General features: G+C 42.9%; 1 protein-coding gene across 4 annotated transcripts in view; it reads right to left on the reverse strand.

The window, feature by feature from the left end:
* The window catches only part of rsrc1 (arginine/serine-rich coiled-coil 1), a 109,518-nt gene that overhangs the window by 76,489 nt on the left and 6,221 nt on the right, over positions 1 to 26,808 (reverse strand). For all 4 annotated transcript variants that reach the window (XM_019266924.2, XM_027280209.1, XM_027280211.1 and 1 more), the window contains exon 4: positions 12,988 to 13,203. In XM_019266924.2, coding sequence (XP_019122469.1) covers positions 12,988 to 13,203 — 216 coding nt within the window. The remainder of the gene's footprint in view (positions 1 to 12,987; positions 13,204 to 26,808) is intronic.

A 26,808-nucleotide genomic window follows, 5' to 3' on the forward strand; every position in this document is an offset into this window, starting at 1 on the left:
ATCCCAAAATGGTGGAGAAAAGCAGTCCATTAAAAATGGGGCTAACAAATTCAGCACTTAATGTTTCTCTGAGGGAGGGTTAAGTGCAGTCAATAAAAAAGTCAGAAAAGGAGGAATAAGAAATGGAAGAAGCTGATTTATGGTCGGTCTTTCTGCTCGCTGTGATAAACAGACGCACACACACACACACACACCTGTTCAAATGTGGCCCATGTCTGACACCTGGCCATGAACAACACACAAGTGAAAGAAAAGTGCTAGAAACACTTGAAGATCAGGATTTTAAGGACTGAATGTGAAGAAACTAGATTTCTATTACACATCGTCTCATCATAACTTCTAATGAGAAACAGGTGTCTCTGCATCAGAGGTAAAAGTGTGACTTAGTGATGTGATGTGTAAACAGTACTACTGAATTAGATGATCATTGAGACTGTAATTAACATCAAAAAGAAGGGAAGGGCAGAAGGGACCGATTACGAAAATGAAAGGTGACTGTCCTAAATACTTTATTAGTATATTTTTTTCTAAGGCTAGACCGATAAATATGCCAGGCTGATATTAGCCTATTGTAGATCTATCAATATTGGTATATGTATTGGATGATAAGTTGATTTTACTATCACATAGTTTGTCATTAGAGAGCCCTGACAAGCTGATTTTTAAACTGGAAAATGTTTTTAAACTCTCAAATGTCAACATCATTATTAACCAAAAAAAATCCAGATATACTTTTTTTCATTAATATTTCACAAGACATCAGTCTAAATCTTAGATGTGAAACAATGTCATCAACAATAATTTTTAAGTTGCATTTTGAGTATAGAAGAAAGAAAATCTGCGCTGTGCAGAAGTAGACGGGACCTGTTCACATTTATTGAATCATGCATTAGATCATGGGTGAGGAACAGTCTTTAGCTAAAACTGAACAGACACACGGAGATCCATTCACACATGTATTTAAATACACATAAAACATCATCCGGCGAGTGTGTCTCCCTACAGACTGCCCATATCGCTCTCTTCTCAGCCTATACACATCGACTCCGCGCTGGGGGGAATTGAATGCTGGGGCCAAGTTTTAAAGAAAATTGACTTCTTTTTAGTGTGTTACATAGAGGGAGAGCGGGACAAAGACAGAGAGAGAAAAAGCAAAAGGGAGCAATCAATTTCCCCGCGGTTTCTTCAATAGCCGGCGGTCCTTTTCATACCTCCCAATTAGAACCTTTCCTAATCAGAGAAATACCTCTCCATTATTGAGACGGAGACAATGACACTCCCCAACATTTCCGCCTGCTCCAAAACTCTGTAGATTGCAGTACTGGTACACAAAGAATAAAGCGCTGGGCTATACTGCAGGGGGGGGGACGCTTGTGTTAAAATCACATGTGGAAATCTTTTGGCTCTCCTCGCAGCCCCAGAAAAAGTGATGGGGAACAATGGCAGCCCGGCACAGCATCTGTCATGGCACAATATAAAAAGATGATCTTGGCACCGAGTGGACAAAAAAAAAGAAAAAAAGAACGAGAGAGAGAGAGAGAGAGAGAGAGAGAGAGAGAGAGAGAGGGAGGAAGACGGGGGAGTGGAGGGGAGGGAGAAGGGGAGGGCCAGGCGAGAGGTAATTCATTTGCAAATCAGGCCCTGGCGCTCAGGTCTATTTCAAGCTGCCAGTGGGTGCCAGGAGTTAACAAGGTAATCAGTTTCAATCCTGCCCTTCAATTGTACATCACACCCTCATCCAGAGAATACCCAGGCCTTTCTATAGGGGCACAAGGGGGGAAATAGCAATCTGGCTGCCGGCTGGCTGCACACACACAATGCACACACACGCACACCTGAACACAAGTGTGTACACATACAGGCACCCACACACCTGCACAAGTTTATTAATAGCCATGTGTCTACAACATGTCCTTACAAGCAACTGTACCCAGAAGTAGAGCTGAAACAATTAGCCAAGTAATTGATAATCGTTTAAGTCATTTAATCAGACGAAAATGTTCAATATTTACTAGTTCCGGCTTCTCGTCATTTATTTCTGTATGGTGCTGTGTATGAATTTAATCGGAATACCTTCGAGTTTCGGCCTGTTTGTGGGACTAAACAAGACATTTATAGATCTTGTGAGAGCAGTTTTTGATTTATCAAAGAAATAAATTTAAAAGAAATAAAATAATCCTTAGCTGCACCAAAGCTCTCAAAATGTTGATCTCATCTTATTTTTTTACTGCATATATGAATCAGTCTCTGCATATTTGTTTGCAAACTGGAGTAATACAAGCAGCTGCTGACCATAATGTCAGGAAACATTAAACTTCTTGAATTATGTGCTTTTTTTCTGGTCATTTCAGTTGTTACAAAGGGACTGCATCGGTTTTAAGTCATGTCCGTCACGTCTACTGTAACCCTCTTTGATTCAAACCAGTTAACTGTATATTAGAAGTTGTACTGCATACACACTGTTGGTCTCAACCTCACCAAACAAGACACTAGCAAGGAGGGACAATGCCATTCTGAACCTAAAACTGGTACATGCAAAATGCTGGAAAGAAAACAGCAAGCTACATTTGTTCTAATCCTTTCTTCCTCTCTCTGTATCCCTCCCTTTAGCCTGTGTCAGCTGTAACCGGCTGGCCATGAGGCAGTTAGCCCCCGTTAGTCCCTCATCTGCATAATCAATATGACAACCTTATTTTTCTGATGCAAACAGGATTTTGCTGCTGAGCTGTGTTTGTTAGTGTGTTTGTGTGTGTGTGTGTGCGCGCGTGTGTGTGTATGCGTGAGAGAGTGCCCAGTCTGCTTCTGGCCAGCCTCAGTCATGGCCCTCTTTAGCCTTAATTAGATTAGGTGCGATTATCCCGGCTCTACCTTACAAGTGTACAGGCGGGATAAAGTGGCCACAAAGGCCAGCCTGTCACAGGGAGCGGGCTCCGGTCTGCAGGTTATCAGGGTCCAAGGAGACACACCGCGTACATTGTTATTCATATCATCTACACACCGTTTTCTACGGTGCCTTTTTCACTTCTCTTCATGCACTGATCCCCCCCAACCCCACCCTCACACCCCCTTGTCTATGTCTGTGGTGTCAAACTGGCGTAATCACTGGCCAGGGTAAGTCTTTTTTCTCTCTTTCTGTCTGTCCGTCAGAAGACAAAACAACATGGCCCCAAGCGCTCTGCAGCCTGGCCAACAGGGAGAGATGTCAGGAGTGTGAGAGTGTGTGCGTGTGTGCCTGAGCATGTGTATGTGTATGTGGTGTGTGTGTGTGTGTGTGTGTGTGTGTGTGTGTGTGTGTAGACTTCAAGGAAAAGTGGTACAAAGAAAAGTTAACCCAAGTCTCACACTAATGCAAATAGACTAACGAACACAACACAGACTTACATGCGCACACAGCTTACACACTGACACCTCACAAACAAAACGTGAAGACCTGAATCCATTCAACTCAACTATACTGTAGAGGTGGAGAGTTTTTATGCAGGCAAATTTCAGAAATAAATATAGAAAAGCGTGTTTCATATAAATTTATATTTATCAAGGTATCAAATTCATTTTCATCATTTCATTTTTTCATCATCATTTTCCCGGAAAACATAATACCCAGCCTTACTCAGTACTCGCTGCAGATGCCAACATACAGTACGACCATATAAAAACCTCTCTCCCCCCGAGCACACACTCAACATAACTGTGGCCAATGTGTGCCAGAACATTACAACAGCATTATTCAGTGTGACTCATGTGTGTTTGAAAATTTAACACGATGATTGGCTACTCGGTTTCATTTTCTGAAATACTCCACCATTTACCCTAAAAACATTTTCCACATAGATCTCCGCACTGACAGATTTTCAGTCGGTCTGCGCGGATGAGTGTGTGCGTGGAGAATGAGAAGAAGTGAAATATCCCGCTCTGTTGATTAGACAGCAGTGCCCAAGATATTTATACACAACTGTACATACTTTCCATGCAGTCAGATCTGGGCATAGAAAGAGGCAGAAACAGAGAGGCAGGGGTGCATAAAAAAAGGTAATGATAGCGAGATATTGAGGAGGAAATAAAGATGGATGAAAATCTTTGAAGAGGGAAAAGTGCATGGTGGAGCAGAGTAGAGTTTCTGAGTTAGACTTAAAGGCCAAAAACAAAATGAATGAGTCAGTGCTGATGCTCTAACACAGCCTGAAAATGTCTCAAGAATTCACTGACGGAAGTGAGAGATACACAGTGTGATGACAGAGAAGACTGGCATCACGATACTGTATCAGATGGCAGTCTTTAATGTGTTTGAGCTGCAGCTGTTCAGTGCATTATGATCTTAAATTTTCTTGTGTAAGTGATTCCAAGTAAAACATTATTAAAAGTGTGTTTGTGTGTGTACGTGTGTGTGTGCGCGTGCGCCAGTGAATGAGACACAAGGTGAAACAACTCTATTAGAGAACCAGCAGGGACTAGACTGGCAAGAGAGCGAGACGGGAGCACATGAGAGTGAAGGAGAGTACGAGTGAGCGAGACATTAGTACAAATGAATTAAACATCCAGCCCGGAGATCTAAACTTGTGCTGAAAAAGTGGCAGGCTAAATGGGTAGGAGGGGGAGAGAGAGAGAGAGAAGGGAGAGTAGGGAGACTTTATAGCTTCATAACTTTTCCGTGGCTACTCAATGTATGATATGAGCTGTGTACGACCGCCAACCCTATCAGTGACACAAATAAGTACTTCCATCACTTCAGTCATCACATTCATGCACACACACACGCTCATGTGATTGGTAACGGCGCTCATAACTCTTGGTTCGGCTCATTTCTGAAAGAAAATACTCTGAAAATGGCTGACGATTTGAAACCTCCACTGAGAATGATTATTATATGCTTCTCTCAGGCAATATTTACTTCAACAACTGAGTCATGGTACTTAACTGTATGTCTGGAGCGCTGTTTACTCAGTCTGAAGGAGGTATTCTTCCAATGATCAATGCCATTAGGCAAGACCTGCAGAGCCGTATTTCTGTCTCAGGGCAGCAGAGGTCAAAATGCATGACGAAAGGTGCTCTCTGCAAACTGAAAACTCTCCTCTTCTCCCTGCCTTGTCTATCTTTCCCCGCTCTGTTCTCTGTGTTACTTTGTCTGCTCTCTCCAACTAAAAAGAACACCTCTCTCTATAATGTATTCTCACTCTCAGCCTCTCTCATAAAGACTTCAGTCAACACCTTTCCTTGCCCCTGGTGCAGATGAATAAGCACTGGAGTCTGGAGAAAATTAAACATTAACGGTGTGTCTCTTTTACACATCATTCTCCATAACAATCTTCTCTTTTAGCTCCCCTCCCTGCCTTCACCACCACTCTGCTTCCTGCAAACCCAAAACTACCCAGCTTTTCCGGAGACGGAGAGAGAGAAAATACTGAGGGCAGAGAAACACATTTTGTCAACAAGCACATTTACATAACCCTCCTAAATCGGAGCTGGCCTGTCATGTTTGCTGCTCATAACCTGCTGCTTATAATCCTGCCTGCATCTTCTTCTGATCCATAAAGCAGAGCAGCCAGCCACTTCAGCAGCAGCCAGGACTGCCATCACTAGCTCCTGCTAAGACAAGGCCGTAAAGGAGGAGAGAGGAAGGAGAGAGAGGAGAGAGAGAGAGAGAGAGAGAGAGAAAAGAGGAGAGGAGAGGAGAGGAGAGGAGAGGAGAGGAGAGGAGAGGAGAGGAGCAGGGTAATTGGATTGGGGGATCTTCTATTTGGCCGGGTCTGGTCCCTGTCATCATGCTCCAGGCCTGGCCTCTCTCAGTGCCTACAGCAGGTCTCAAACACATCAACACACACACACACAACTCTAAACATGTTACAGTAGTGAGTCGCTACCCAGTTCGGGAGGCAGACTGCCCTGCGCACTGCTGAAGCCTGCGGGCCGTCTAGTGTGTGTTTTTAATGTGTGTGAGTGTTTGCATACTCTTTTAACAACTCCCTAAATGGTTAAACAGATTACAGAGCGCACTAAGTGGATTGTCACAGCTCTCTATCGCTCGCTCAGGGTGTCTCTCCTGTGATTAAAAGTGGCCAGATTTCCCCCTCTCGCTCTACTGAGACACAAATCTGCACACAGAACAGAGAGAGAGGTCATTCTCAGGCATAGACAGCATTTCCTACAGTAACTCACTGTCAAGACTGTCAAGAATGTATCTATGACAACAAAAAAAAGTCTATTGAAAATATTATTTTCCGCTGTTCTTAAGCTTTTCTGAGCTATTATCTTATTAAATGCTCAAATATGTCACTGTGAATTAATAATATATTCTGAAAACATTGTCTTCTAATCCGTTAATTAAAATGTATATATCCAATTTCCCTATATGTGTGCTCATGCTGTATACTGTGTCCCAGGCCCTCAAAGCTCAATTTACACTTTTTGCATTTGTAACTGCATTTGTCATTAGGTCACTTCTCTAGACTGTAAACACCATCTAAGCTGCACCTTTGTGAACGTGCTGACACATGCCGTGCCTGTGTCCTTGTTCATTTTAGAGTATATCTTGCAATTAGGAGCCATTAGATCTGACCTCTGCAACCTGGCAGTACAGGGAGATGTTTGACTGAAAATCATGGAGCTCTGATGCTAAATGTATGGTCTTGGGCTAGAAGTTGCATTGGCATTCTTTAAAATGATATAAATCCCATAATATTCCTACTGCAATTCACACATAAACCTATATTTATTATATTGTTCACTCTTTTCTGCCTTAAAAAGCAGATTTGGAGCAGGGTCATGGAGCCAGCTTACGGGTCCTAACAGGGCATTCGTCTGTCTCGTGTGAGTGTGTAAACAAATGTCTATCTAGTGAAGATTGAGTTTATAAGGCCAGGCTGTTTTCTATCCAATCTATGCTCATTATCTGTGTGCAAAAAAGCAGCTAATGACTACATTCAGCCATGGGCCAAGAAACACTACAGCTGCACCGCCCTGTGTGCGCATGTGTTTGTCTATTGGGACCTATGTGTGTGTATGTGTATGTGTGTGTCCACCCTTTCCTTTGCATGTAGGCATCACTCCTAGTTCACCCACCCTCATACAAGCATCAAGCCCCCACCCAAACTACACACACACACACACACACCTACTCCTCTTCAGCTTCACCCATGTCTCTTCTTGCTCCTGGCCACTAGGCTACCACCCTTGACGCACACACAAATAATACACACACTTACAGCTCATTGATTTAAGTCAATGTGAGTGTATCCTAACCTTCCGAGGACGGTGTTTGAAGTCTCTCTTACCTCCCTAGACCCGCTCCCAGAGCCAGACACAGCCTACAGTCCTGCAAGAGTGCAGACACATACGCACACACACAGTAGCAGCCAGTGGTCCCATCCACACCACCCATACACACACTCCCAACAGGCTGAGAGGACGCCGCAGGCAGGGGCTACATACGCACAAACACACACACAAACACACTTACTTTCTCTGTGTATTACCAACACTAATGAGCTGATAGATGTTCAACAGAGGCAAAGAAGCAGACAATCATTTCCTCGGAGTGAGCCAAGGAGGGAGAGAAAATCAACAGCAGTGAGCGCGAATGTGTGTGTGTGTGCTTGTGTCTAGGGCCTTGTTTTATTTTCTCTCTGCCTCACAGCCTCTAGGCTTCCAGAGGTTAAGGCTGAGCGATGGAGCAAAGCTAGCCAAACTGAGGCCTGCAGGTCCTGGTGAGACCCCTGTGGTGAGGCTGGGTTCTGTTTAGCTTGTCGGGGGAAAACACAGTAATGAGAGGAATTACTAAACAATCACATTCACGGAAAGAGATGGAAATGGGCGGGTTGGTGGGGACTGCTCTGTGGACAAAAGTGTCAAGGCAAACATGCTTTATTTTAAAGACTTCGCAGTCATAAAATAAGCTATTTTACGAGCATGAACAATGGATGCTGTTGAAGCGCGGACCCTCCAAAGTGGAGGAAAACTCCTAAATTATTCGTTCATAGACAAAGACATCAAAAAGGCTTTAATGAAAGGTAGGCAGTCATTTCATTTCTTTAACCCTAAGCTCATTATACCAACTTTGGTTTTACATGCACGGGGAAAAGACGGCTCTCTGCTGCCATGAGAGGTCTCCACACTGCCCTCTGCGCCTCTGCCCATTTCTCACTCAAATGACATTGAAATTGAGTCAGATGGACCAATGCTCCTCGTATGACCCGACACAGACAAGGAGTTCAGCCTAATTGGACAGACCTCTCTGATTGAGGATGTGGAGTAAAGCAACCAGCCCACGCTCTTACGCTACCTAGGTGAACGGTTACAGAGGAAAGCAGAGAGGTCAGCGCCGCCCAAAGGAAAAGGGAGTGAAGACTTCTCTTTAAAGCAGACAGATTCTTTGACGGAGGAGCTGAGTTTGAGGAAGGTAACAGACATGGAAACAGAGAGTATGTATGAAATAACAAAACTGGACACTGATTGTACTCCAGCCATACTCTAACCAAAGTCCTTCAAGTCTGATTAAAGTCTGAACCTCTGCAGCACTTAGTAATGACAAAAACCTTTAAAAGACTGAGTTGTAATTTAAAATATATATATTTTTTAAATGTGTCACTTTCTGTGGAGAAACAGCCACTGACTGTAGTTTCTACATTTCTGCTCATTAATTACATGTGGGACATCAGGTGAGGAATTCAAATTACACTTCTGTGAATTATCTGCCTCGGGGAAGATGTGCTCTTGTTAACACCGTTTGGTTCTTCTGCTCTGATTTAAGAAAAAAAAAAAAAAAACGCTGACAAATAAATAAATAAATGAATAAAAATTAAACCTGACCAGACTCGAGTCACAAGGAGTCCACTTGCATGCAGGTTGAGAATCAAAGCTAAGTTGTGTGCCTGTGTGTTAATTATTGCACTATAATATGACGACTGTTTTTGAAGACAACAGGAAGGAGATAAATGAGGATTGTGCTCATCTCTGTAATTTGTCCGTGGTATTTTCAATGAGTCCCAAGGGAAACATGGAGAGACTGCCGGATAGCACAGCTAATTTGAGTAAAATAAATAGTTGTAATTTGCTAAAATAAAATCTACATATTTATGTTCAGGGGGAAAATAAACATAAATAGGATTACAAATTTGTGTGAGGCTGGTCTTTAGTAGATTTATTGTCACAATAACCAATTAACGGCCAGCATGCCTCAGTTTCCCACGAGCCGGAGTCAGTTGTTACACATTAACGCCATATCTTGCAATTAGGAGTGTGTGAGAACGAGTTGCACAAAGATAAAAATAGATTCCTAAAACTAAAGGATTAAAAGGGACAAATTCAGACCAAACCTAAACATCAACAATTTCGGGATTGCTGTGTCTTGTATGGCAAAAGTACTGTAACAATACCTAGTTTTCTATATAAAAAAGATTGTGTTAACAGTTTCATATAGTTTTGAATAAACATATTTGAAACGTGATGGGTGGTGTAGAGGAAGCACATCTGACAGGGGGTATGTCAGACAAAAAACAAACATTGGAAACCACAGGTTTATGTAACTCGATGCTGAATATACACAGCGTTCAAGAAAAACACAAACAAACAAACAAACAGTTTTAGGGTAGGTTAACTTCTTAAAAGGAAGCTCTTTTGTTGTCTCTGTAAATACAAAGCCAGGGCATTACACAGAGCAAAGCTGACCTACTGACCCTGTACACTAGTCTGGGTAAACACACACCCGCACCCGCGCGCACACACCCGCACCCGCACCCGCACCCGCACCCGCGCGCGCACACACACACACACACACACAGAGAACCCTATAATCACCCACTTACCCTTTGCCACTGGTGAAAGGCAACAAGATCTCTTAACAACAGCTCGTCTTTTTCAATAAATTTTGCATGAAAACATGCCGCTGGAGCACCAAGTTGCCTGCTGTCATACTAGAGGAGTGTTAAATGTTTAATGACGACAACACCACACACACAGAGTCAGTGTCAGGGTGCCGCTCTGAGGGGCCCCTCTTTCATCCTGACAGACACTATAAAGCTCCTGAGCCTCTTCTCCACCCCGCCCCACCATCAACATCACACTGCATCACTCCTCTCCTACCACCCAGCAAGGAAACCTGGATGTAAATGAGCTTGGAGTGTTACAGTGTGTGTGTGTGTGAGTGCGTGCAAGTGTTTGTGTGTAAGTGGTGAGGATCAGTGGCTTACATAAAGACCCCACCCCCATCACCATTAAGAGCAGATGAAGAAGAATGGAAGAGACAGAGGGAAAAGAAGTGGATTGTCAGAGACAGGATACACGGTAGAAAGCCTTGTTTTACATATTCCTGAAACATCTCACAGCTCCTGCCTTTCGTCTGTTAAAAGAGGAGTTGTTAGGCACCTCGACTCCTGTGGGAGCATCTGTGGAATAACAGCAGCATCCGAGTCAGGCAGCTTTTGGACGTTGATAACATCATATCAAGGTCCACAGGTAGACTAACTTCTCGGAATATTATTATGTCGTGATGGAGACAAAGCCAAAATTAAAAGGGGAGAATTCTCTTCAGATAATTTCAGCATGTCACTAAATATACATCATTTTAAAATGAAATGTTACAAATTGCAATTTTGTGTATTTTCATGTAATAATCACATTACTTTGACATTCTTTGAGCACTCTTAAAATTCATGCTTAAACGTTAAAAGCAAGTATACATTTTTGAACAATCCACCCCCTCCACCCACTGCCTCTTTTTCTAAATGCTAAACTCTGAATTACACAAGCAAGACTGTTAAAAACATCCATTTCATTGTGACTTGAAGTGATAAAGAAACCTGCATACTTTATTTTTAATCAAGATTATGTGTTTCTAATCAAAAAGAGCAAATTATATGCAGCTAATAATCAAGTAACCATTTTAATACACAGATTTAAGGAGACCAAAGAAGGGGTTACCTATTTATGTGTACTGTATATATCATCTATATGTATGATGACAGGTTTAGCCCAATTTATTCCAACTTCATACCGCCATAGGTTTAACTAAATTGTAAGGTTTGAAATATATTAACGCTGCCACAGGTGGAAATGCACACACACAAACACAAACCAACAAACTTACTACGTACATCAGCACACACACATGCACGCAGGCAAGCTAAAGCGGGGTCAGAGATAAAAGAAAAGATTCCTATCGACGCTGAAGGATATTGAAGCCTTAATAAGAAAATAGATATAGTCTGCTGGCCATACATTTCACTGTTAGCTTTATTTGTTTCCCTGATACTGATCTAAGAAAGGCAATATGTAATAGCTTCGAATAAACTGAGCACTTTTCCTTTAAAAGCAAATCTCCATGTTCTGTTCACACGGAGAAATCTTGAGCCTCAAGGTCTTCATTGATGCCCAGTAAAGCCTCCGTAACGATGAAAAAACAAGTGCTAAATATATGGAAAATGCATCTCTTCTATCTTTCTATCTACTAACAAGTACACTAAACTTATTATGTGAAAGAGCGTTTTACAAATTGTGTAATTCTAAACAAACAGGAACGCATAGCTTGACTAATATGTAAATCCCTAACGCTCAGTTCTAATCATGTGCATGTTTTACTCAGTAAAATACTTGCTAAATACATAAAATTGTGTTGTGTTTAAGAAAATCTCAGTTAAGATTCACTGTCAAAGATACATTTTCTCAATAATTAGCATTCACGTCTCATAATGAGATACAGCGCACGCACAATTTCCAGGAAAAGTTGTTTAAGTGCTGTGACAGTTTGACAGCGGTGCCTAAGCAAACTTTCAAAAAATGTCCTTAGATACACTACGGTTTTGTCTTACGGCCATTACTACAGTGATAAGTTTCATCATCTGATTGCAGTGTTGCATCAAGAATACATCAGAGGAATAGAGATCATTTTCAGTCAGATCAAACTGTCATAAAATCAGAAATTGCCATTTGGTTCTCTGCATATTTTTTGCTAGTAAATCCAATGAAGAGCTGAGAAATTAAAACGTTTCCTCTCTGACAAGTCTTGTGCAAAGTATTCTAAATATTCCTTTGTTTGAGTTGATCATTATAATACACAGTTTTCAGTTTATGCACTTAAATGCAAAGTTATTTGTTCACTGCCAAACACAGACGACACAATGAGTATAGATACAGTTTACCGGGGGGGAGCTGAAGTCTCTTAAATTGATGTGGAGCACAGCAGCTGGTCACTCATGGGATCCATAGTCTGATACACACATCTGTGCCATTCAATATGACAGACAACAACTGGGTACCAGTCATATTACAGCGGCCTCCGATCACATTAGAGCACACCACACTGGGGAGGGATTGAGGGTGCTATTCTGGTAGAGGCAAACAGAGGCCACTAAGCTAGTTAGACTTGTAGTGCAGTGCACCACTGCTTAAAGGTCCCCTACTCTAAACCTGTTTCTAGTGTGTATTACAGCCTTTGGAAGACATAAGCTTGCAAGTGTCATTTACCAGCATTTCCCACCTTAATAAGGAGCTCTCATTTATTGTTTTTTCTTCATATAAGCCCATCAGAGATGCATATGATCTTGTTATGTCTCTTGGCTTATTGCGGGTGGGCCCAAAGGGTGAAAAGTGGAGTTAAAGAAATCAGACTTCATCTAGTGACCAAAATATTCTCTAAAAACTGGACCTGTGCAGCACTCCTACCTACCATCTATCCTCACATCTCCATGATATCTTCTCTTACAAGAGGGAATTATATCACATTACAAGGCCAGTGTCGCACAGTGCCGAATTGCAAAGGGAAATGGAAGAAGAAAGGCAATGATGGATTGATGGATGGAAGGATCAAGTGATGGATGGACAGATGGAGGAGCAGAGACCGAGCTCCATATTTAAGTCTGCATTATTACTGGCCAAAATATTCTTTACTCCTGAGGAGCCCGTTGTTTAGATTGAGCTGGGCCAAGCCAGCACTCGTTTAGTGTGTTTGAGTCTACCTGTACGTATATGCTTGCATGTGCAGAGACATTCATCACTTACCCCTTTCTGTCTGCCTTGTCTTTACTCTTGTCCTTGTCCTTGTCCCTCTCCTTCTCTTTCTCCCTCTCTCGGTCACGACCCTTGCGCCGGCTCCGGTCCCGGTCTCTGCTGCGGCTCCTCCGGCGACTGTGGCTGCGGCTCCTTTTGCGGCCGTGGCTTCCTCGCCGGCTGCGGCTGCCGCTTCTACTGCGAGACCGCCGGTGACGAGAATGAGACCTGGAAGAGAGTAAAGGTGATGAGACAGTTTGCAGCTGACAAGCCACTGATAATACAACAAACTTAAAAAGTTTTTGAATAAATAAGAAGCGAGATGACTCTATCTACAATTGAGACTTGTTTTTGAGACTTGTTACAAATGTTATTGCAGTGTTAAATAGCTGTTCTAAGTCTTAGAATTAAGTTGTATTTCACCCTTTCTGCCTTGTCTGCCTCTATTTCAGTTAATCACTGCCTGTATTTCCCAGAATGCCTTTAGATCACTCCTAGCAAAAATGTGGCTGAGAATGTTTCACTTAACTGTCAGTTATGCATGTGTGCGGCAACAGTGATAGGAAACAGAAATAGGAATAGTAGGAGTGTGTCACCACTGCGGAAAGCACATCTTGTGGATGCACTGCAGCACAGGTGATTTGGTTCGTTGCTCGGTGAGAAGATCTATGGCTCTTCTCCCTTTAAACTCTGACTGTATTATAAAATAGTCACAATGCACACGAGTCTGCAAATCAGCAAATAATTATTCCTTTGATTTCTGTCCCTATGCAAATGACATGATGTCACACGTATAATATCGACTATAAATGACACCAAACCTGACGGGACATAAACATCGTGAAGATGGTGACTTTATATCAACACAGAGAAACAATGTTAAGTTCACTTCTGTTATGGGAGCTTAAAATAAAACTCACAAGAATAAAATTTTCCTGGAGTGGACAAATTCATCCTTCACTGGATGGACTTAATAATACAGTTATATACAATCACTTACACCGTGACACACACACAACCACGCATACACAGACACTGTAGAAATGGAGCCAATTAGAGGCGGGCTCAGAGGAAGGCCTGTCCTCAGTATTGATCCTGACACTGGCCCTCTGGTCTCAAAAAGATTTACAGTGGGAGATTTACTCTGTTAGTTATGACACACAAACATGAAGACACACACACACACACACACACACACACACACACAGTTACACGCACATCATTTAAACAGCGGCAAAAAGAGAATTGAAAGTGTAACTCATGCTTCAATATGGTGCCATACACAGAGACACAAATGACCAAAACATAACCACTTGTTTATGTGTCACTGCACATGCTTTTATTAACGCAGACAAAACCCTTCAACATGTTCTGCCCTAGTGTGTGTGTGTGTACATGTGTGTGAGAGTCTGCATCCTGTTTCAGTGTACGTGCACGTTCGTGTATGTGTGTGTGTGTGTGTGTGTGTGTGTGTAGGACCGTGATTTGAAACCCCAGTAGAAATCGGCAGCTGAGATGCCGTTATTTTCCATCATCTATCATTTTATTGATTTGTCTATAAAAACAGTCAAACCTGCTGTCCACGAGCTTTATTGCTTTCCCCCCTTTATTAGTTTGCAGTTTGGGACATCCAGAGCTGTCTCTCTCCCAACAGAAAACTAATCATTTTCTTCAGACGCCTGTCACCACGCTAACAGACAACACTCTGACAACTGTTGCAATCAATTAGACCGGGGCGATCCTGATCACTGGAGAGTAGCTTCACTCGTTCAAGGTCTTGAAAAGAGAATCTCTCTCTGAAGAAAAGATCCACAACAAAAAAATTCAACTATTTGAAGTTTAACAGAAGTGAATAATCCTGTTTCATAAGCAAAGGTCAGACAATGACCACCATCAATTTAGCACATAATTCATTTATGAAAAGTTCATGAATCTGCTCAGAAAGTTTCATAAAGACAAGCGTTCAATCAACAGTACAAGTTATGATTATTTCCATTATTGCTTGATCTGATTTTGTCACAATAAGCTTAGTCATTCAAAACAAAAGACTCCAAAGAGTCTAAGGTGACATCTTTTTGTTGTCCAAACTCTCACAGAGGACAGAAAATTGTTACATTTAAGGTCATAGCTATGGCTACAACTAAAGATAAATCATTTTATCTAGAAAAGGTCAGAAAATAATGAAAAATTCAGTTAATAATATTATTGTTACAATATATATATAATAGGATAGGTAAGATAGAGAAAAACAGCAAGTTTTTTTTAATGATTAAAACTACTGCTACATTTTGGTTTAATAAAAATGACTTCAGTGATTAATTGATTATCAATATAGTTGCAGATTAATGTTCTGTTAAACAACTAATTGATTAATTGACTAATCTTTCAGCTCTAGTTATGATAATACCATATTTATTTGAGCAACAGCCCCGTCTTTTCTGCATTAATAACTTTTTTCCACAGTAAAGCCAGTCTCACTGCATTCTGCAGACACACTGGAGTTGATTATCAAAAAATAATTATTATGAAACATCCGATTCACAGGCAGAGATGCATGTTTGATACGGTGTTTACTGGAGCTACGATTAAGCCAGTCAGAGAATCACAGCGGACGGAAAAAAAGGAAAAGAAAAACATTGGCATTTTTGGGGTTTGGAGTCTCCAGGCGAGATAATCCATCAATGGCCCAAACAGACCTTGGAATGAGTGAATCTATGTGTTGACAATGCCTGCGTATGTTTGTAATCAGCAGTACATGAGAGGGAATACAACAGAGTTGCAGTGTTCCAAGCCTAAGTCTTATATTTTCAGCCAAGCGAATTGTGGCCAGAAGCAGCAGATGCAATAAACACAATCTCTCTCTCTCTCTGTTTCTGTGTCCCTCTCCCTTTCTCTCTCTGATGGCAAAGAAAACAGCCCACTTCTGGGGTGTGCAGCAAATTAAATTTACTGTAGTTAATAGAGTGAGCCTATGCTGCTAAATGTCAATTTCCTGACCAAGTCCTTCCCCTTGGAGAATGATTAGCTAATTTGAGGCTGGGGATAAATGGGCTAATGCAGGACACACACAGATAAACAGCCACAGTTGGACCCCATGCCAAGCTCTTCCCCTGCTTTACATTTTATTGGCCTTATTATCTCCAGGGAAAATGGGTCCCCCTATGGCCTAAACATATTTTCATTTCTAATAAAAGGCTCTTGCTGGTCACCCCCACGTACAACCCCCCCACATACATGCGCTTCCCCCTCACAGCCTCCTTTCCTCCATCCCTGCCTCGTTTCGCCGTCCAATCCATTAAATCGGAGCTCTGCAATTGGCTGGGACCATTTTCCTGGTGAATTATCAATAGAGTAATTATGCTGCATGTTGGGAGCTCGGCTGAAGCTTATCACCGCTGACCCCCCGGTGCGCGCCAGGATATGATCCCTCACCACAGCCCATTGGGGTAATTATGCGGTCGGGTGTGAAGCTGGATGGTGTGTTACCCTTATCAGTCTGTATTCTATTTCTGTTTTCATTGAAAATTGGACATTAATGGCAGCTACGCGATACCACTAGTGTCAGATACAGGTGAACGTCTCCACTGGAATCTGACCCTGGTAAAATCATTATTCATACTACGTGGTGTAGGGACGGGGGAATACAAACACAAAAAAAGACCAATCATCCTTACTGTTGCTTTAACCTTATCTTCCCCCTATTCGAGCAGCAGTTTACGGACACACATATTGTTTCTTCGTTTTCCCCCCAACCACCATCCTCTGTAGAGAAGACAAAACAAAGTCTGTGTCCATATTGTATTTGTCCTGTGGCAGAAAATACCCAACAAACACTGGGTACATCGCAAGTGATGTACTCAGTGATGCCCTGAGCAGCGTCCCTGACCATTAGGCCATAGTGTGGAGCAGCAGTGATTAATGGCTATGTAACTTTAACCCTATCACATTTCGGTGGACGCTGGCGACGGTGACCCCTGTCTGACCAGTCCAGTTTTCCTTACCAACAACACACTAAAAGCAAAAGAAGAGTTATCATGGGACATAAATAAACAGTTGTGTTATTATGTTCATAAATGCTCATCTCGGTTTCCTGGCTAGATATTGTATTACTGACATGGAAGAAAAAAATATTGATTGCAACAATGTGAGTGAGATTTTGAATTGAAAGTGGTTAACTTAAAGTTTTGCATCTTTACATCATTTTGACCATCTTCGTATATGGAAGCTAAATATGTCAATATAGAGCGAGCCTCCAGGCCAGCCTCTACTACCACTACTACTACTCTCCACTGCACACAAATCTTTCTAAAAATCCAAAACATGATTCGATTTTAAGCTAAAAGACTATCTACTACTGTGCTGTCTAGGGAAATCTGATCACTTTGTCATTTCAACAAAATGATTTGAACAAAACTACAACTTCAAAGCCATAGGGTTACTCTCTGTGAAAATTAGGAGGCAGTCTGCTTTCACTAATGTCAGCAGTAGTCACACATAAAGCTTAAAATATGGACAGAAAATCACAGTATCGTGTTTTTCAGAAAGAGTGAAGAGAGAAATCGTCTGAAAAAGTACAAAAGAAGGGACAATGAGAAACGCTGGAGATGGACTGATACTATAGCTATTAATTACAAGTAATATCACAATACTCAAAATCACAATATGACTTTAAACAATATAAATTGTGTAATGTTATATAGACTATACAGCAATATATTCGATGAATTTAAAAAAAAAGTGCTATCTGGCCCAAACTGGACTTGACAAATACAATATAAGACTGTAGCAGTGCAGACCTATCCAACGGTGAAACCTTAGATTTGAGTACTGTGCTCTCCAGCCACACACACACACACACACACACACAGACACACACAAAGACTACAAAAAAGCTTGCCAGTCGACTTTTCCAAGCAACAGACAGATTGAAAAAGAAACGGGCCTATTGAAAGTGAGTAGATCCATATTTGAAGAACTTCATTAATGCGCTGTTCCCCGCCGAGTTATTTCCAGTGACAGAGCACACAGCAGCAGCTTCATGTTCAAGTTAAAAGTCACTTTTCTTTTTTTTCTGCCGTTTCAATGTGTCTAAAAGCACCTTGAGTGAGCAATGTGCATTTCCTGCTGCCAAAAGACGTGGAAAACAGCTGTTCCTGCCTGACGCTGCCTGCTGAATGGAATGCAAATATGTTAACCATCCAGAATTTATTACTTTTGAGTGCTCTTCAAACGCAACAGCAGACACAAGTTTAATTTATGATATTCCTCTAATTATGAGAGCTGTTGAAATCATTTCCCAAGCTGCTTCCTCCTTCCAAGCAGCCACATTATCAGTTCCCTCGGTTCATAGTACATGCACGCATTCGCGTGCAAACACACACAGGCTCAGTCATCCACCATGCACACCCACACAGAAACATAAATATATATACACACACACACGCACATTAAATAACGCACAAGGAATCACTGCAAAGTAGCTGATTGTGAGCACAATTAACACAGCAAAGACAGAGCATGAAAGATTCACAGAAATGTTTTTTCTTCGTCCCCCTCTGCTTCATAAAAGCAATGTTTAGATTTGTCATAATCTTCAGTTTGCTTTTAATTTAGCAGTCGTCAACACAAACGGCTGCAATGCCCTGCTATGCTGTGAAGCAGAAATGAGACCCCATGCAGGCCACCCACTCACTACCCCCCACCCCCCAACCCCCCACCCCATACCCACCCACACACACACGGTTACAGCCACAAGCTACAAGGTCAAGTCATTTAGCCGAGTTCAAAGGCCTTCAAAGACCCCTCAGATCTATATGAACCTACAACGGCCAGCCAACGATGATGAGGGAAAAGATGACTTTCTGCAGCAAGATGTGGTTTCAATGGGCGTGTATGCATGTGTGTATATGCACATTGCCGTGTGTGCGTCGTCGCACGCACGTGTTGATTACCCTACGTCTTCATCGGCGCATATGCCCAGTGTCACTCAGCCTCCTCGTCGCAATCCTAAACTTGGCCGTCTGGTGTGCACCCACAACCTCTGACCTCTGTGCAGCCGCAGCTCGACATGACACCCATTAGCAGCTGGAGCCGAGGGGGGCCCTGGCTCAGCCACTCAGCCCAGACACAAGGTCAAGTGGAGGTCACACTCAGACTAGGTGCTAACTTGCCAACTCGCTCACAGCCACTCGCGCAGTTGAAACCCCACTTTTTTCCTCCCCCCCTCCTTCCATCGATCACGGCCCGGAACAATTAGTTGCGCCGAGTTAAGAGAGAGTTGTTTTGGTTGTCATTGCCTCCGTCTGTAAGCGGGTGGAAAGCAGGGTGGGAGGAAAAAGCTGAAAGGACAGAAGAGGAAGAGGAGGAGAAGGAGAGGGAGTGCAGACTAGACGTGGGGAGACAATACGTGAGGGACAGCGAGAGGCTGTGGAGGGAGAAGTAGTGATAAGATGAAAGAAAAAAGGGTTATTAAAGTTAGGGAGTCAAGGACAGACAGGGACACAAAAAAAGAGAGGGATAGAAAAGAAAAAAAACGATTGGGACTTATGGAGAAGACAGAGCAGACAGCCGTGCTTCACATCAAGCTGGCTCCAATTAGCAGGTGTGCTCTCAGACGCTCGCTCTCCCTCTCTCTCTGGTCAGGGAAGATGTATTTTTCTGCCTTTTATACGCATGTATTTATGAAGTGGTGGGAGATCTGAGGGCCCTTAGCATAACAGGCTTTTATTGTTTAAATGTGGACCCACTCGGCCCCGTGTGCTTAAGTGATTTAGGAACCTCACAACTCTGGTATAAGAAAAATCATAAACGCTGAGACAAACCATGTGGGTGGACTGTAAAAGGCACCGAGGAACGGGCCGACAAAAAGCAGACACACATTCCACTACTAAAGGGAAACTACACTTAATTAAACACCCAAGACACAACTGGAATAGTGCCCTATAAAAAACATGGCACTATTAGTTTCCCCCTTCAGTGGAATAACATAAAGTTGTCTTCTGACAGAACAGAGGCTTGTCTCATAAAGAAGTTTCTAGAAATCATTTTTTTTATGAACTGCTGTCAAGATTGAACAAGGAGACGGAGAGAGAGAGACGAACACAGAAAGAGAGATCAAGAAATAGATAGAAAGAGAAAACACTCCACCGCTCTGAGGGGGGGAAATAAAAAACTTCTCCCCTCCACAACATCTGTCGCTTCTTGTAGTCTACATGTCCCATGCACAGATTTAGAAGTAGCCTGTAAAGAAAGCAGGTTTCACCTTCTTTTTCGAGCCACAGATGATGACTGCAATATCAACCTGTGAGTGTATCGAACTTTTCTGGTCACCATTCTCATTTTAATATAATATTTGATATCTTTATATTTTTATCTTGTTATTTTTATTCAAGTGAAAGATTGCTCTGATCTTCTATGTGTAGTTGGAAGCAGGATCCAAATGATGCTACATGTTACAGCAACAGCATGTCATTCATGACACATCTGCAGTAGCACACGAGAGACAGGGCGCACACTTTGTTATCCCACTTGTCAATATCCTGCAGAGTTTAGTGACAAATCTGGCAAACTTCCACACCAATGAAAAACTGTTGACTGCATATAAAATAATTACATTTTTTCCTGCTTTGATTTCAAGCCAAAATCGCAAAGTCGAGTTCTCTTTTCAACCAGTCACAGAAGCGTTCTGCTCTTTGTTCGGCCAATCACATGACAGTTGGCCACATATCGTCCGGGCGATCCATCTATCTCCACTTCTTCCTCATGTCCTCGACTCTGCCAAAACCCCCCGAATGCATAGACAGAACAAAAAAGGAAGACAAATTTCAAATAGAAAAACTCATGCACATGCTGAGAAAGTGTTTCATTACTTTCAAAAAGATTGTCAAGGTTTCAGTCAAGGCTCACATGATCCTTGTTTCATTTCTCTGCCATTCCCTTTCATTTTTCTCCTCCTTTTCCACAAATAAATTACTAAACGTGTGAGTGAAACCACATGCTTGTGTGTGTGTGTGTGTGTGTGTGTGTGTGTGTGTGTGTGTGTGTGTGTGTGGTTCCTTTCGCTTGTCCAAAGTGAACTGACAAGTGCAGGCAGTGGTTCCATTAGCTGGCAATTTGCTCTCAAGTTGTCCGGGAGGGAGAGAGGGAGACAGAGTGTTTTTTGGCAGGATAACGCACATGGCTCTGCTTAGGACGAGTTAAGTGAGGTGCTCACGCACATAATCCTAGGCCATCGTTCAAACACTATCATTCTCAAACATGCAAAGTCTCACATGTGAATATGACACAGCCTTAATGGAGATTAATGCCTCAAATAATGTAAATGTAGTGTAAACATGCGCTTATTTAGTTAAAAATGCTTAAAACCTAATTGATAAATGTGTACTAAAAAGTCAACACTGAGTATTAATCTGGATTTTGACTGTGCCAGCACATTGTAAACACTAACTACATAATACACGCTTCCTCTGAGTCTCGGGGAATGATGGTGTCCATATGGTTTGAGCCAGAGCACAACTAGAGTACAAGGTAAACAGGTCTGACTGAGGTTTGTCCATGCATGCTCTCTTAGCATGGGTCTCTGTGGACTGGCTCAAAACCTGGCCACTGAATCACACGCAGCACATAAACATACCTCCCTTTGTGTGTGTGTGTGTGTGTGTGTTGCATGCTTAAGAGTGAAAAGAAGAACTGTGGACAGACGGTGGCGTTTATCTGTGCATAAATTAAGAGCAGAAGCTGTTAATTAAAAGGGGGGAAAATAAGCGCAGATAAAATAAAACTTCGGCTAATCGGCTACTTGGCAAAGTGACCTTTGAGAGCACAGGGCGTCATTCTAGGACCTGCTGTCCTGCTGGGCGTGTGGCACAGGGGGGCAATGTGCAGGTCCGGCTATGAGCAGCAGGCAACTGGTAGAGGCCCCCTTCCTCTTTACTCTCTCTCTCTCTCTCTTTATGTATCAATGTCTCTCTAGCTCTCTCTCCCCCTCCTTCTCCGCCCAGAGCGTTATTAGACCCAGGGCTCCGCTGCAGCTCCAAACAGCTCAATGACAACACACAGGGCCTGCCAATTAGAAATAATTAGACAGTCATTTCAGTGGCAAGTCTTTTTAAGTGCATATATAACGATGCAATGATGCTTATTAGCCGGCCTGAGCCGGCGAGGACCAGGGCCTCAAACGCTTTGGCGCTGGAGAAAATAATTATGCCAGTGATCACAAAGCGAGCTGCACATCTCTGTACTTCACCTCCACGCGTTTCAAAAATCCACTTCATTAGCTCCCGTAATTAATCCTCCATTAATTGCAGGAAAAGCCCAGTTTACCTCCCTTCGTTTCTAATTATCATCTTATAAATAGTTATGGTTCTAATTAATGTGTTCATTAGGCAGGATATTTCTCTCAAAGCCTCGCTGGGAGCCAAAGGTCCGGCTCGGCTCTCTCTGAAGCCTAACCAGCCAGAAGGTGAGGCCATCCTGCCTGCATTTGCTTTTATTTTACTACATTCAACCTCCTAATTGGCATTTAAAACCCAATTTGGAAGAACTTCAAGAAGCTTAAATAGGAGAGCGACAGAGAAGGAAAGAGAGAGAGAGAGAGAGAGAGAGAGAGAGAGAGATACATTTGGTGTTCATTTTCCTATGCCAGAGCTAAAAGCGTTTCTGTCTCTGTCTTTCTCTTGGTCTGGCCAGACGGACGAGGCTTTTCACTGTCAGAAAGGGAACACAATGCACCGTATTAGTCTTTGCCATTATAGAGGTTTTATTTGCAGAACAGTGCAAGGGTGTCTCTACCAGAGAAATAATGGTAGGTGTGCCATACTAACAGACACATTTTGGCTTTAGTAGAGACATATAAAGTAACTCCATGATACTTAAATTAATCACAAAGTTACATAGCTTTCTAGAAAGAAAAAAAATGCAAATTTGGACGTGTACTATAAGTTTAAATTTTGGGATTCATTTTCAAATCTTATCTTACCGTCCTACATATTTAACCTTCACTTGATCTGAATGAACAGGTAGGTTAACTAGTAAAATATGCACAAATGACTCGGACTTCATATGCCTCAGATGTCCGCAGAAAAAGCTCTTTGTGAGAAATATTCAAAATATTAAGTTAAGTTTTTCCTCAATTACCAAAATCAGCAAAGTTGCAACATTTGACAGAATTAGCTCTCTTCATAACCGTATTAATGAGATAAAGATAAACTCTTTTTGAAATCACTTTGTCATTTAAACACAAGTCAGCGTGCTTGAGTCATTTCTGACGCGCTGTTTAGGAAACTGATGCCTGAGAGATTCCTACTTCACACAACAGTTACCTTTCCAGCCAAGGCTCTAACACAGCAGGCTTCGTGTGTCATTACTCACAGTTTGTTAAACAGATGGATAAAAAGAGAAAAAGGGACAACTCTTTGATGTTAAACTAGTCTTTGTTTGTTTGTATCGGACTAACTCGCTCATTTGATCGTCTGTGTGAGAGGACTGGTGTGATGCCTTTTGTGAGCTGTATTTTGTGTGCATGCATGTACACAGTGCAGACTCTACAGCTAGGTTGCTACCCAGGGGAGTGGGCTGGTGTGTTGTGAGCCTGCAGGATGGAGGGGTGCGATGGAGTGGGGTGGGGAGTGGGGATTGGCGGCTTGGCAGAAGTGAGGGGTGAGGAGAGGGGTTTTCCTCTGGCGGTAGAGGGGAACACTGCTTGCGGCGAGGCAGGGATGAAAGAGGCTGTCTGTGTCAGTCACTTATTCCTCCCTTTGGTAAATAAAGGTTTCTGACAACAAAGCCGAGCAGCGCTTGACTGCCCTTTACAGCGGATAAATAAAAAAGACAACACAGAGAAAGAGAGTAAGACAGAGAGAGAGGCAAAGGGAGAAACGCAACAACAAACGCGTTCAGATCTCACGACTGGAAGCATGTTGATTTTTATGGAGTAGAGAAGACGCAGCCGAGCTAAACCAGGTCATCTTTCAGTTTAAATCAACACTTTGCAAGTCTGGTAATAGGGGAAGAAGGAAGAGAGGGCTAAATGTCATCCTGTGGAAAGGGGGAGAAGAAAAGATGTGGAGAGTCTATGGGATAACAGACAGAGGCCTGTGCTTAAATTCCAGTATAGTTCACTCTACACTAACCTAAGACACTATAAAACTGTGAGAGCACTAAGTGAGATACTCCAACTTAAAGAAGAAAAATGATTTAGGGGTTGTTCGCATTCTTCCTCATCTTATTTCCTATCCATCAGCACCACCATTCATGCCTTATGGTTCTCTCATAATGGCAAGATCTCAGCGGTTTGTTGAAGAAACCAGATTTTACTTGTCATGTCCTCAAAACACACTCAAGGCTTGTTTCCCTTATGAAGCCAGCGACACCCAAAACCACCTGCCACATCACACACACTCTAAACTGCGTGAATAAATATAAGCTGGACGCAAATGCGCTGAGAAATTTCCACCCTGCCAATGGATTGCTGATCCAGGTGCGATGAAAAGCAGCAGGCCCGCGCTGCTCGCCCACAATAAAGTCGCTGATTTTCCTCACCCCACCTCCGTCTTCTTGCACTCAACGGCCCTACCTTCCCATCCTCCCCCCTCTAAGACCCTTTGCACTCCTCCCTTCAGTTCTTCACCTCAGCCCTCCCCGTTTCCCCAAGACGACTGGATGACCTTGTGCGAGCTCCGTGTCGGTGCAAAGGCAGGAAAAGCTATCGAGCAGATGTACGACACCTCATCTCATACAGGGGGGAAAATTGCTGTGCGAAATAAATAGCAGGCCATCGCTCAACCCCTGCGCGCACACACACACATGCCTGGAGTTCTTCTGTGATCTCCAGTGTAGAGAGCAGAGCTCATGTCATGAAGCTAAAACATCTAGATTACCTAGTTCCAGCAGCAGCGAGACATGACACGAGGGTTTAGTGGTCGACTGTCTCACAACCAGAAGAGTAAGGAAATGTAACTAGCAAGCTATGGGCCCTGCTCATCAGTCAACCCTGACCTGTGACCTCTCCAAAGAAGGTCAGCAGAATGTCCCTAAGGGGATGATTCAAGTGTCTCTTTATTATAATTATTATTACAACATTCTATTTTTCATGTTAGTTTCAATGCAGGAGATCAAAACTGGGAACTAACCTGATGATCTAGCAGGTAAACCAGGGGGCTTTTTCATAACACGTCATTTGAACTGAAACTCAAACATGTCTTGTGTGTTTTCATTTATTTTTAACTTTTAAAATGTGCTCAACCCATGTCACTCCCACAGTCCTTTCCCCAGCACCAGATCTGAGCTCATCCCGGCCTACGTGGCTCCAGGATGACCAAGATAATCCTGACTCCAATCGCCCAACGTGATGTGTGGTGTGTTTAGCTTGCTATCTATCTCCTCTAGGGGAAAGATGGATAATTAGAGGTCTGACTCTCCTTATGACAGCGGCCCGGTGATGAAGCCCAGCTCCAGTGTTAGCGAGGCTAAACACTGACGCTAGCACTCTGCCCTGCTAACTCAACACACCCTTCAAATATTAATGAGGAAACTGTAAGCATTTGTTTGTGCCCTTGCAGTATAAGCTCACCTATGTGAACAAGTGCGTACATGTGTGAATATCCACTGATGAATGTACTGCTCAGCTTCTCTTTGATGGGTCAAGTGGTTGATTTGTCGCACCATGTCTTCTAACAACGCCTCTGCAGCTGACTGTTAAGTGAATGAAGGACTGACAGGATGACTGACTGAGCCACACACGTTTTAACCCCTGCTGTGGCCGCCCATGAAAGCGCCAGCACTACGCCGCTCCGCCGAGCTCACCTAAAGACGTGCCTGTGATCCGACTGTGATGAGAGGCTGCGTCGTCTTTGTTGGACTGGGTACACATCAGATCACTGTACGCTGCTGCTGCCATGCTCCACTCTGCTCTCCCCCCAGTGGACTAGGCCCTGACATACCCCTCCCCATTAACATGCATTCACGCAAATCTGCACATACATGCATACGCTCAATCAACCTCACACACACCTCGCTTGCAACACACACACACACACACACACACACACACACACACACACACATATCAGCCTGATATGCCTGCTCACATCAAAGAGAATAAACATTAATGGCAAATAGGTAATCTGCTCCTCTTGTCTGTTTTACATTTCAGGGCAAGATTGACTGCCTCTGGGGGACCTGGCCCTTCTCTGATTGAGGGCAGGGAAAAAAAAGGGAGAAAGAGAGGAGAGACGGAGTAAGCAACTGTAGATGGTAAACACAAGATAGAGCATTATTCTTATTTCATGTATCTCTTTATTTTTTATTTATACATGAGAGATTGAAAAGAAGGTAATAATATTCCCTCCTTTCAACCCATGACGGCCCCACTATGGTCCTAATCTTCTCCCCAGCAATATTCTGATGCAGACGTTATTATTCTCATTTCTTCTGAATAATATCCCTCTCTCCAGCCTATCTATTCTCTCTACGCTTTTGTCTTTCCTCTTCATTTTCCTCCTTTAGGATCTTCTCCCTCCCTCTCTCTCTCTCTCGCACTTACTCGACCTATTCTCTCCACACTTTTCCATTCTCTTCGAACTTCTCATACCCTCTCTCTCTCTCTCTCTCTCTCTCTCTCTCTCTTTTTCCTTCTCCCGAGTCGGCACACTTGGCCTCCCCTCTTGCACCTCTCTTTCATATTCTGAAGGTGGTGCCGGGTCGGTGTGGCTGGGGTGGGGGTGGCGGGCAGCACCTCATATCCTATCTGCGTATCAATCATGAGGTCCTGTCCACTCAATCCTCCTCTGATCCATCAGCCAGCCTCTCAGCCAGCTCAGGCAGCCTCATCCACAC

This window comes from Larimichthys crocea, chromosome VII (assembly GCF_000972845.2).
Source record: "Larimichthys crocea isolate SSNF chromosome VII, L_crocea_2.0, whole genome shotgun sequence".
Taxonomy (NCBI): Eukaryota; Metazoa; Chordata; class Actinopteri; family Sciaenidae; genus Larimichthys; species Larimichthys crocea.